The sequence below is a fragment of the Lathamus discolor genome, chromosome 9 (assembly GCF_037157495.1).
Source record: "Lathamus discolor isolate bLatDis1 chromosome 9, bLatDis1.hap1, whole genome shotgun sequence".
NCBI lineage: Eukaryota > Metazoa > Chordata > Aves > Psittaciformes > Psittacidae > Lathamus > Lathamus discolor.
The window spans coordinates 12949834-12962474 of NC_088892.1; the positions used below are offsets into that span (position 1 = coordinate 12949834).

At 39.9% G+C, this 12641-nt stretch overlaps 1 protein-coding gene across 9 annotated transcripts in view; it reads right to left on the bottom strand.

Annotated features, from left to right (window-relative positions):
• The window catches only part of IL1RAPL2 (interleukin 1 receptor accessory protein like 2), a 368238-nt gene that overhangs the window by 18548 nt on the left and 337049 nt on the right, over window positions 1-12641 (bottom strand). For all 9 annotated transcript variants that reach the window (XM_065689759.1, XM_065689764.1, XM_065689758.1 and 6 more), the window contains 2 exons: window positions 9081-9210; window positions 2724-2869 (listed from right to left, as the gene is read on the bottom strand). In XM_065689759.1, the coding sequence (XP_065545831.1) occupies window positions 2724-2869; window positions 9081-9210 (276 nt within the window). The remainder of the gene's footprint in view (window positions 1-2723; window positions 2870-9080; window positions 9211-12641) is intronic.

A 12641-nucleotide genomic window follows, 5' to 3' on the forward strand; every position in this document is an offset into this window, starting at 1 on the left:
AAAAAGGAGCTGCAAGTACCTCTTACTGAACAGGGATAACACAGCCCTCAGCATGCAAGACTTTGGAGGGAAGGGGATTTCCCTGGCTGAAAGATAGGTGCTTCTTCACCTTTCCCAACAGCCGCAGCATCTGGAAAACTGTAACATATGACAATAGAAATCCACGATGCCTTCTTTGACATGCACAGAGGATGCTGCTCAACAGTTTTATACCAGTCTTGCCCTAAATCTTGTCACAGGTCAGTAAATACAGCTACATATCCTGGCTCATGAATATTCTACAGTCAAATCCAAGCTGTAGGATAAGAAGTATTTAAATAAAGTTGCAGGAAGGCAAAGTTTGGTCAAGTATTTGTAAGAATTTCATAAATAACAGACAGGACAGTGGGATGTGCAGTCAAAGGACACAGTGAAAATACTGTGGTTATTTTAAATGGCAGCTTAATAGCCTGAAAATCAATTATTGAGAATGCCTGAGAGGAATATAAGCTTTCTACAGCCACAGTGTAGAGATAAATGAAATAGTAGCTGAGAAGTGAACCTTTCCACCTCCAAATTCTGTATTCAGCAGTGCTTCTTCCATAATTTCAGCGAAGCTCTGAAATATCCGATTTTCTTGTTATAAATAAACCTAACCTGTTATTCTAATATATGCAACACAGCTGAACATTTAACAGTGCCAAAATAGATACACTTACTATCAGTTGTATATTTATGAGGTTCAGTGGATGGAAAGGTAGAATGCTTTTTGCACTAAAGAGGCTAATCCTTCATCATGATGACCAGATTCCTTAATTTACGTTGTGACATCCTGTCAGTTTAGATGTTGAATATACATTTGTGTGTGTTCCAAACCCCAGCTGTGGGCCCTTGTTTCTCAGAGCTGATCATACCTTCTGTGCTGTGTTTTATCCTTATCCCTTAGTGTAAAATACAACCTACGTTATGCCCTTCTTTCTGGGAGGACATAAAACTCTCACATATAGAGGAAACTGCGCAAGTAGGACTTGATTCATAGAATAGTTTGGGTTGAAAAGGACCTTCAAAGGTCATCTAGTCATCCCCACTCTGCCTTGCAATGAGCAGGGACATTTCAACTAGATCGGGTTGCCCAGAACTACATCCAGTCTGGCCTTAAATGTCTCTAGGGATGGTGCACCTACCACCTCTCTGGGCAACCTGTGACAGAGTTTTATTACCCTCATTGTAAAGACTGATTTTGACAAGACTGAGTACTGTATTTTCACACACATAACCTGTGGGTCACATGAGAGATAGCAAAAAAAGAGGACACTGACCCAAAAGTTTCCTCTCCCTAGTAGCCCTTTTTTGTCCTAATACCACCCCACTCTCACCTTTCATTTTATATAGATTCTAGCCGTGAAACACAGCACTTAGAATCCAGCCTGGCTGTAGGTGAACAAATGACTACGGAAATTTTCCAGAACTGCAGTGCCCTATCTAGACAGGCCTTGGCTGGTCTTCCGGATCTTCCACCTGCGTCCTAATTCATCTGTCCCATGGTGATGAGGTCAATCTGCAGCACGCTCAAGAACTAATAGTATATTTAAATCTTTTCTAAATGGCAACGCTTTTGTGGGATTTTGCTGCACTGTGATGATGGGGAGCACTGGCTTTTTTAACTGATGTTAACACTGCAATCCACAACCTGCTGCGAAACACATCCTTTGCCTTAGCGGTCTGGAAGCATACAAAGAACTGGAAGAGCACAAGGTATGCCTCATGAAAATATTTCTTCTTCTCTTCTGGGAAGTGAATTTAGAGCTAAGAATAATGACAGAGATCTGGACAATGTATTCTTTAGTCCATCTCCTGTGCTGATGGCTCTGTGGTTTCACATTACATATTTATGCCAAGTGGTTACGTTCCTTTGCTTTCCCAACAGTTAATGTCTTACTGCTTTTGTACTACCTAATACACTGTATCTTAGAGAGATCACTATCAAATTTAAATGTCACCCTACTTATGAACAGGAGAGATGACCGAACAGACAATATAAAAACTGTAATGAGATACTGTTACACTCCTTATAATAATGACTTCTACAACCACCAAGGCATAGTGGTACCTTTTAACTTGGAACTTTAAAATTCAAATGGTTTCTTTTCTGCTATGGATAACTTGTCAGTAGTGGTATTCCCAATTCCAGGTACCATACTAAGCAAAGCAACCATAATGGGGTAATTCTCCGCTGATTTGTAGTTCCCACTGCAATGTTTTCATTCCCAATGCAGTTAGAAATCAAAAAGCGTTCTAAGTGTTTAAAGCTTTAAATTTAAACAGCAAAGCCAGGAAGTGGAGAAGCATAATAACATCTGACCTCATTGTTAAGGCACCTATTCTAAGAAATGCGTATTTTAACTCCATCACACAATCACCTCTGGTCTAGCCAGTCAAATCTAGGTCCAATTTATAGGTTGCTTAGATGAAAATACTTCTGCTGATTATATTGGTGTTTTACAGGTGTCTGTATTCCAGGCAAGTGCATTACCTGCAAGACTGCTTCACCAGAAACTAAAGAACAAATCACATTTTTTTTTTCACAAGTGGCAAACTGAAGCTATAACAAAAAGATATTTCAGCTACAAGTCGGACCACAGGAGCCCAGCCTGGCTCAGAAAGGTCAGCAGGATGTTTGCTACTGGCTGAGCGGTTGCTGCTGAGGCAGATGAGGGTACAGATAATGAAATAAAGAGAATTACCTTTCTTGCGCAGAAGAACACTGGCATGTTTCCGTCCGTTTCTGTTTTCCACATGACATGTATAGTTAGCCAGGTCTGCCTCCTCTACAGCATCAAAGATCAATGTCAATTCAACTTCTTTTTCTCCAAGATGTTCTCTGAGGAGTCTGAAAGGAAGGATACAGTCTTCGCTTAACTGAATTAATATGTGTAGAAGTTTCCCCAAAGAATCATGATTTCTCTGCACAAGATGCACAGAGTTCCTGGCCTCCTTCACTCTGGAGATGGACTTAAAAGAAGGCTCAAGTTGGCTGACAGAGACTTCACAGAGGCACCTTTTATGACAACCAAAAGCCTTTTTCTCCTGCCATGTCTGTAGCAAGGAGCTGAATCAAGTGCAGGAAGAGTGGCTATGAGTGCAATGGTTGCATGTGGCCTGTTTACCTCAGCTCCACCAGAATTCAATGCTAAAAACAATTTTTCTTTTAAAAGAAGCAATAAATATTCACTTTCCAGAGAAGCAGATATGCACTACTAAGCCACTGCTGAGCAAATTATAAGGCAATATTTTAATGGCTGGGTACTGTGATGCATTTTAATGCAGTCTGGAAAACCAATAAAAGGCACTGTGCAATTTTCCTCTATTTTGGGGTGCTAGATCATGACTTTAAAAGGGATCAGTGTCAAGAACAAGAGTTGTCTGCTCCTTTGAGAGGACAAGGAAGATAGAAAAAATCCCCACACAGAGAATAGAAAGTTCTAGCAGGCTTTCAGGCCGGAGGTACAGTCTTTTTATGTCATTGTTCTAATGCACACATCAAAAAGAATGCAAAGTAAATGCAAGTGTTTTCCAATGCTGACATAAAGTCTAAAAATACAATGGCCTATTCTCTCAAAAGACTTATCAGTTGCTCAAGAAAAGTTTCTGGTCCTTTGAACAAGGAAACGTTACATCAAGTAAAATCTACCAGGTTCATTTGATCCTGTTAGTGTACTGCTGCATAATGTGCAAGGGCGTAGACGTAAAACGTGTGATGCCGTTGCAGTCGCCTGTGAACTCACCATTGCACGTTGTACTTCAGTGAGTCTTTTCTCTGAAAAGATAAGTGTACAGCACTAAGAAAGCAGTAGGATATGGGTTCAGCAATATTTTCTCTGGAGACTGAAGGGAGGCAATTAGCCACACAGTGATAAACCAGAGTGTTGTTTGCACTGGATGGAAACTGCTCCTGGAGAGTTTAAAATATTTCAATCACAAATGCCAAACTTCTCTATTATAAACCAAAGTTGGTTTGGGGTTTCCAATGCATACACACATTTTCTTATGTACATAATTTCATATAACAAACATGGAACTCCAATCTGAAAACAAATCACAAGTGAAGTATGAGGGCATTGCACCAGATTATCAAAAATGCAAGACTGACTGCTGTTAACTATATATTTACAGTAAAATTTCATACAGCACATCCCCTTTATAGGCTTGGGTGATCTCACAAAACTCCAAAGATGTACTAGAGCATCCACAATTCAGCCTCTTTTGTTATGAATGTGTAACTTGCAAAAAAGCAAGTGGAAAAGCATTAGTTTAAGAACAGGTATACGTGCTGCATTTGGAAACTTGAACTGCATTTTTTTTTTTTTTTTCAAATTCAGTGTCATTTATTGTGCATTTTTGCATTTTTTTTTTTATTCTGGCCCTAAGCCCAAGTGCTGAAAATAAAGCAAGGAAGGTTGAATTTGCATCATTTCTGGACAGAAACCTCCCAAGAGAGCCTGATCTGTTTGCAGGCTCAAGTCAAGTCTAAATCACTGGTGGTCAGATAAATCAATTCTCATTTACCTATTAATAGTCTCTATCTATATACAGTAAAATATTTTAAACTCAGGAAAGTCTTCTCTGTTGGTAAACAATATGCTCCACAAATTTCAGCTTACAAATCATGCTGCAAGAAACAAATAAAATCATTAACAGAGAAGACATCTGGGACACTAAGCTGGAACACTCTGTGAATGATTGTTTTGTATTTACTATAATCAGCATACTTTACATAGAACAAAATGAAGAGAGATTACAATTAAGATAAACTATTATTCTGAATCTGTTTAAAATAAAATAATCGACCCTTAACCTAAATTTAAATAATACAGGATCAGCTAAAAAGGAGCTTTCATAAAAAAGAATATGCATTTGGACTGAGAATATTTCCCAGTTATTTTCATGCTAATTGTAATCTTCAGGAAGAGAACTCTTCAAAATGGGATCTATCATGAAAATGCTGACAGACACTTCAGCATTATGGTGGTAGTAAAGTGTAGAAAGCTCTTAAGGTTGTCAAACCTTTCATTCCTGCTCTTTTCTGTTCTTCTTTTTTTCTTTTAGCCAGTTCTCTGCAGCTAATGATTCATTATTGCCACAGAAATACGCAGTTGGTCACCTACTGTTTTTAATGTGTGCAGACTTTAACTGAATGCATTTCATAGCTGGTTCAGAGAACACTGAGAACAACATTTTTGGGTTAGAAAAGAAATAGAGTATCAACAAGTAAGACCTTAAAGCTGCAGCAGCATTTGTTGCACACGCACAAGATGAAGCTCTGTCCCTTTCTGAGTTGGGGGAACTTTGCCAGCAACACTGCCAATAGTTGCCAGCTCCCACAAGTTGAGAAAATAATAGCTCTTTTTTCTGGTTTGATGAACAAACTGTAAGAGCAATTACATCATTTAATACACAGGTAAATCAATGGCACTTGACAACTCACAGCAAACAGGATGCAGGGAGAGAGAGAAGAGGTGGGTGAAATACAAAAAATGCCTTTTGATCAAGCTGAAGCATTTTGTTTGATCTGAAACAAAGCATTTTGCCTACTGCTTATTTTTCAGTTAAGAAAATACAAATTTAAAGAAAATGTCATTTCAGAATACAAATGTTTTCTTTGAAAAATATCCAACGTTTCAGACTTTTCAAATCTTTTGTCATATTTTTCCAAACAATTTATGCATTAGGTTGAATCTGAAGCTCCAATATTTTTCCTTTGAAACCACATTTTCCTAAAATTTTCAGGTCTTGTGTGATCACAAATGTAAAGGCCATAGGAAAGCTTTCCCTGAGTCTCTACAAGACCAAGGCATGAATTCCAACCCTTTACTAACCTGCCTGTGAGTTGGGACTTCCCAAAAAGAAAACTTTTATTCTTTACATAGTTAAAGATCTGGACTAGAAGAACTCTAGTCCCTTCTTGCTAGTCCTCAGAATAGACTGTAGATGAAAGGACAGATCTGTGTGTACATAAGTGCCTCTCCAAAAAAGAGTAATTCAACTAACAACATGGCACAACACCACTCCCTCTCACTTTACTGCATTATGTTTCTCATTCTCTGTCCAGAAACTGTTTACTTGAGTAGCAGAAGCTTTTCAGGAGAGGGCCTTCATTTCCATGAAGCCAGCACATTAGCTAGGCAGTGATGGTAATTCTGCCTGCCTCCCTCAGCATCCACTCCTAACAGAATACATCATCCTCATCTTCTCTGAGCATTTTGGAACCATCAGTTGACTTCTGTGGGTGATAAATTAACCAGCAGGAAAAAATAAGGCTGGAGTTCAAAATGTCTCCATTCACTTCTTTCCATGCCTCTAGAACAAATTAGATTATTTCCACTTTAAAAATGGAGAAGAGAAAAACAAGGACAAACATACTCTACAAGCTGAACATTATGAGACACCTGCAAACTGTTCTGCAGTGGCGCCTGAAGAAGAAAAAGAAGCAACTCACAGATGTCTGGGAAAGTAAGACTTATGCCTGAAAATACTTCTTTACCACAGCAGAGAGTGTGTTGGAATCTGCTGTGGGCTCCTTTGATAATTAGGTTCAACTGACAACTCTGCAGACAGGCTTAAAGACTCTGATTCCTTCTTTAATAGTGCTGGTTTGATTTAGATGACATTTTTATTACTGCTGTGAAAACCCCACCTGGTTGGCAAGGTCTCTTTCTCCTCTTCCCCCTGTTCATGTCTAACAGTTGGAGATTTTAATTCTAGGGAAGGCAAAGAGGCAGGTGGGGGGGGGAGTATCGCCTCTGAGTCCTGCAGTGCTGCTAAGTTATTTTTTATTATGAGGCTCTGTAACAAGGTCTAATAAATAACAAGGAGCTCAGAGCTATACATTTATTACTCATGGTGAATGCTTACCAAAAAATCAGTTCCATGGGTTTAACAGAAATGCTCAAGTCATGTGCATCCTTATTTCAGTGCTTTCATAATAGCACACTAACTGACTGCCAACTATGCATGCTAGAGGATGCAAACTAGGGATGGATGTTTTGTACTCCCAAACTGCATTGATCTGCAAACCTGCACTCTCATCATATACAGCAAATCCAGTGACATAATGGATGGGTACAGTCCAGGGTAAGGACAGCACCAAAAATTCAGAGTACTACTAAATCTGTGTACTAATTTAAGACAGGGAAAGCAGAGTTAAAATGTTAGATATCTGCCAAAGGAACAACCCATGGAGTATCTTGGTCTGGGTGTAACTATTCCCAATTACTTGGAGTTTCTCAACATTAACAGAAACATGCTGGTTTCCCCACAGAAGCAAACTGATGGGTAAAGCATCTAACCATCAAGTTCACCTTGTTTCATCAGCTTTGAAACATACATGTCATGTTTAGAAATCCATCAATAAATAGGACTGGGTGAAAGACTTGTGCTGGCTCAGGGCTCTGGCAGAACAGTTAGGGCTGCTTATTTTCCCTGAAGGAGCAAACCTGTAATGGCCCACATGAGCAAAAGCTGTTACTATGAACAAAAAATCTGCAGAAAGTTACTACTGCAGTTGCCATAGCTACTTCTAAATGAAAAAAAAAAAGAAAAAAAAAAAAAAGAGGGGGGATGGACCGTGGCACTGCTGGTAATGATACAGTAGATTTTGGTAAATGCTCTGTTCTAATGCTGGCTGTGGTGCAGAGATTAAGTACATGGTAAGTAACTTTGTCGAAGAGAAGATTCACTGAACTGCAACGTGTCTGTAAGCTGAGTCAAAGTATTTTAAGAGTGAGAAAAAGGTGTCGCAAAATGATACATGAATGTGAAATAAGATGGCATAATGAAGGACAAATACAGCCTTTTCAAACTCAATTTCACTAACAAATGCACACAAAGTTAAAGTTTCGAACTCTGCTAAAGCTGGCAAGCTCTTTAAATACAAACCTCAAATTGTCCTTCCGATGTAGAGGAAGAACATTACCAAGATCACTGTTGATATAGACACACCAAAGAGGACACAATGTCGTTAAATGTGGATGACTTGCAATGGCAGAAGTTTCCAGTAATTGTATTTTGTGGTCAGAAGCCCCAAAGAGGATTGTACACTTAAAGCCATCCTGGCAATATATGATCAATTTTATCTGTATGCAATTGAGGTGCAATGTTAGGTCGGTTATTTCAGTGCATCTTAATAACTAGTGGCTAAATGGCTGAACTTCAAATTATTGATCAAGTCATAAAGCAAAAGAATCTGCCTGCTCTCCGAAATCACTTTTACAAGAAACAAACAACTCAGAAATGAGACCAAAAAAAAAGTGCAATGGAAAGTGCAAAGACCTTGGCTTTCTTTGTAATTTATATTGAGTCTATAGGAGCTGGGAATGCCTTGTCCACGGTATAACCATAGGTTAGTCTTTGCTCCAAGACTAACGGGTAATTATTAAACAAGGAAGACAAGAAGATGCCGTTAGGTGCAAATTCCATGAAAGTTCACAGATACAAGTGTATGTTTTCTTTACAACTGGTACAGCAAATGGTAATCAGCATCTGGAAGAAGCCAAGCACAACTTGGGTACTGGACATCCTCACACAGCCACTTCCTTCTCTCCTTTAAGTGATAACCATGGAGGAACAAATGCTGCTTTTTGAAAGCCCTGGTTAAGGCATACTGAGAGCTGTATCACAGGCAGACAACACATTCAGTAGAAGAGAAAAAGTGTGGTGACTTTGACAGGAGGCCATTCATCTTTAAGATTAACACGGATGCTAAAATGAATGTTATCTTGCCAAAGACTGCCACAAGGGGCAGCTCTAGCAGACAGCATAGTTTCCATACAGGGCTAAATCAAACCCCAGAACACTCAAGGGAAGCCTCAGCTACCATCAGGGCAATTTGATAACAGATTTTCAGGCACACAGATAGCTTCTATGTCTTTAGAGTTTATTCACTAGAAAGGAGAGCAAGCAACTCACACTGCCCTGGCCCCAGGTTATTCATCACTCTTTAGACAGAAAACTATTTCCACTTTCAATTAAAAACCTGTTTAAAAAACACCCAGGAGGCTTTGGGCACACACCATGTTTTTAGCAGTAAATATTCCAAAAAGTACCTGACTTCGCCTTCTCTAATGTGACCTTCTAATTCTTCTATGAATTTTTCCCCTTTCATCCAGTAAATCATGGGGCCTGATTCTCCACTGAATCCAAAGAAAGCTTTGCAGGCCACAGTCAGTGGGTTTCCTGAGGACAAGAAGAAAAGAGAGGGTCAGACACTTTGTCACAGCTACTAATGAGAAAACAATTACGAGAAATCTCAGCACCTCAGATAAACCTCCCCAGTTAAAATTGGAGGAAAAAAAAAAACCAAAAAATAACAATAGGAAATAGGTTGATGTTGATTTGCATCTACAGGAAATAGCTGTGAAATAAAACTGAAGTTATCTGTAATTCCATTTTTTTCCCAGAAAGATACTACATGAACAATGAAAAAGTATGGAAATGGTGACAACATAAGGTGATGTCAGGTTGATTGTTAAAAAGAAAGAGATGACCTCTTTGTCAGACTCGTGGGATCTCTGCCAAGACTGGGGAATGCGCCCTAAGCGGCAGGTAAATCACTAAACTGGCTTATGGTTGCCCATCCACCCACAGGAAAGACACAGTAATAATTTCTTCCTTGTTTAGATAGAAATCAAATGCTAATGAAGTCTTGGTAAGCTGTTCAGAGGGCTTTTAAAGATCCCCAAGTAACATATGATGCCAGTGAGCACCAACAACACTCATGCTCCTGTCAATAGGTTTTGGCAAAGGACCAAACTTCAATGCAATAGAGCAGAGAACAATAGAGTTCAGGCAATAGAGTACAGAACTCTTCCTTTCAGCTCTGCAAGAATACTTCCCAAAAGAAAGAAAATTAAACTTGGAGACTAATCAGATTTCTTTTCTTTCCAAGAATTCAGCATTTAGATGGATTTTTGTTTGGCTACAGCTTTAGATGTACTAGCTAGTTCAGGACTGTGCTTACAATGCCAGGACAGATGGTTGTCTGCCTGCAGAAGACAAAACATAAAAGAACAAAAACCCCTCAAAGAAGCCAGGAAATTTAGAAGAACCATGCCCATTCCCTTAGTATGCAAATACAGCTGCTGCACCCACTTCTCTCTGTCTATTCTTTATAGCATAGGTGGTCCAGGTTACAAAGCAGCTGTAGAGTCAGCAACTAAAACGGGAGGACAGACCTCAGTTAGTGTCACTGGAGACTCCTGCTGAATCTTCCAGCACTTGGATCAAGCATGAAAAGTCATCCTAATGCATTTTACTGTATTTGGAAGAGATGTTTTATTATGCCAGCCATTCTCAGTGTCAGCAGGAGACTCTTTTGACGCTGAAATAGAACAGGCCTATACTCTTCAAAAAGGGTTAGTCATTTGGAGCACCTCACTTGGTTGAGCATGGGCTAACAGTTTCGCCTGATTGTCTTACTGTGCCCTAATCAGCTACCTCTTGTCTGCTCAGCAGTGATAACTCGCTGTGGGCACACTTGGAGCATATCTGAGCTGTGTGTTAAAGTATCTTTGCCTAAGCCCCCACAGAGCTGTCCTAAGTCAACTAATTGCACTCGTCTATCCATTATTTCAGTGCCCAATTTAAGACATGTCAAAAGAGTCTGATTAGACAGGAAGTGCAGCACTCCCAGCCACTGAAAATCAGACGCCTTTAAATTGTTTCCAAGTCAAGATCCAAAATTACAAGTCCTTTTGAAACACTAGGATACAGCAAGAAAAGGTTTAAAGACTGCACTTCAGTCTGTTTCTTAAATAGCAGAAGACAAAAATGGAAAATGTTTATCCTGAAAATGTTTTACAGACTCTTTCATTATCTCCACATTCACTACGAACTCTGGTTCCACAGCTGGCCACCAAACACATGCTGATGCTGACAGATTATACACAACCAGCTCAGACATCCCAAATATAAGAAGGGGGGATATTCACAGTTATCTGTACATCCCACAACACTGACCACCATCATAAGGAAGTTCCAAACTTCACTAACTGATGAAGAGTCAGAAACACTTCTAGGCAGATATTTAGTTCCACTACAAGATGATATAGGAGAAGCCTGTTTCCTTCTTCTCCTAACCCACTCACCCAGCCCTGCGAGGTGCTGGGTGCCCTCCATGGTGGGAAGGGAAAATTGGAGCCTCGGGCTGTGTCCATCTCATGTTCTTTTAAAGTGCTGAATGCTGGTGTAATGTGAGGTCTTTTGTGCTACTTGCCTCAGAGTCATGATACACATCTGCTTAAATACCACTTGGTGATCCCTAGCATGTGGCTGCTCAGCCTTTGTTAGATTTTAATGCAAAAAGACAAGTGTAGCAACGTGAAAAAAGGAAGAGCTAGATGTGGCCTATCAGCACTGACAGTATATGCCTTTTTCTCTTCATACCATGCTGGGCACTAAGTGCTACAGGCAAAATATATTACAGGGTGTGCTCTTCCTCAAACCAGCAGTTTTTACTTAAAAAACAAACCCTGAAGAAATGAAAATATTCCAAGGTGAGTGTAAGATTTCTATACATGCAGAGTAAATATCCTGAGGTAATACGTCTGATCTGAAGAAATAAGTTTTCTATACAAACAGGAAAACCTAAAAAAAAACCCAGCTGTTGGTACACAGCTTCTGTAATAAACAAACCCAATATAAGGCATCAGTAGCCTTTTCTGTGACAGTTTGCATGCTGTGAACATGCCTGGGCAAATCCATTTCCCATCTTTGCCACCAAGGGAAACCTGGTGGAAAAAACAGACTGAATTAGCATTGTCAGCTCAAAATCTGGGACTGGCCACACTTGAAAAACCCACAGTTCAGCTTATCTGCAAACCCATCACTGATCAGAGGGAGGAATAAGCAGCTGTTTCACATGGAACAACTATCTTTTATCTCAGTAGCAGAATGATGCACATCTGAGACGATGCACAGATCTGAGCTGATCTGTTCTGGGGTGGAAAGAGCTTGGGGCTTGATGACACTTCAAGGTCCTATTCAAACCCAAACTCTCACACATGCTGGTAAGGACTTCATGGTCTTCTGTAGCTCTCTGAAGCAGCTTCTGGTTTATAACTCATCATTCATCTGTGACTCTGGAAGCAGGACAAAGGCAGAAAAGGTAACAGGCTCTTCCTTGCAGAAACACTTTACCTCCTCAAATAAGCCTCCATAAGGAATGTAAGGGAGGCTCCCCCTCTCGTGCCATGTCAAGACACAGCTTTTCACAGCTGCAGACTGTGACTACTGGTTTCCAGGGAACTCCAACCAATTTCTACCTAGAAGAGAACATGACATGTCTCACTGCATTTCCCCCCAAGTACCGAGATCCCAAAACTGCAGCTGAATTCTCTGATTCCTAAATGTACTCTTGAATATGGGGAGAAACAGCCACTGAACATGGAAAGTGTCCTTTGCAGGTCCTGATTTTGGGGCTGGCTTTGAGCCATATGGTATCACACTGAGTCACAGTTCCAGGGAGAAGGAACTAACAGGCAATTAGTAACTCCAGCAACTAATCTTCTGTAAGGCCAAACTTTTGCATATCATTACTGCTATTCTGCATGACATTTAAGTTCCACTACTAACTGTTCTTATTAAGAAATATTCCCCTTGCATCATTT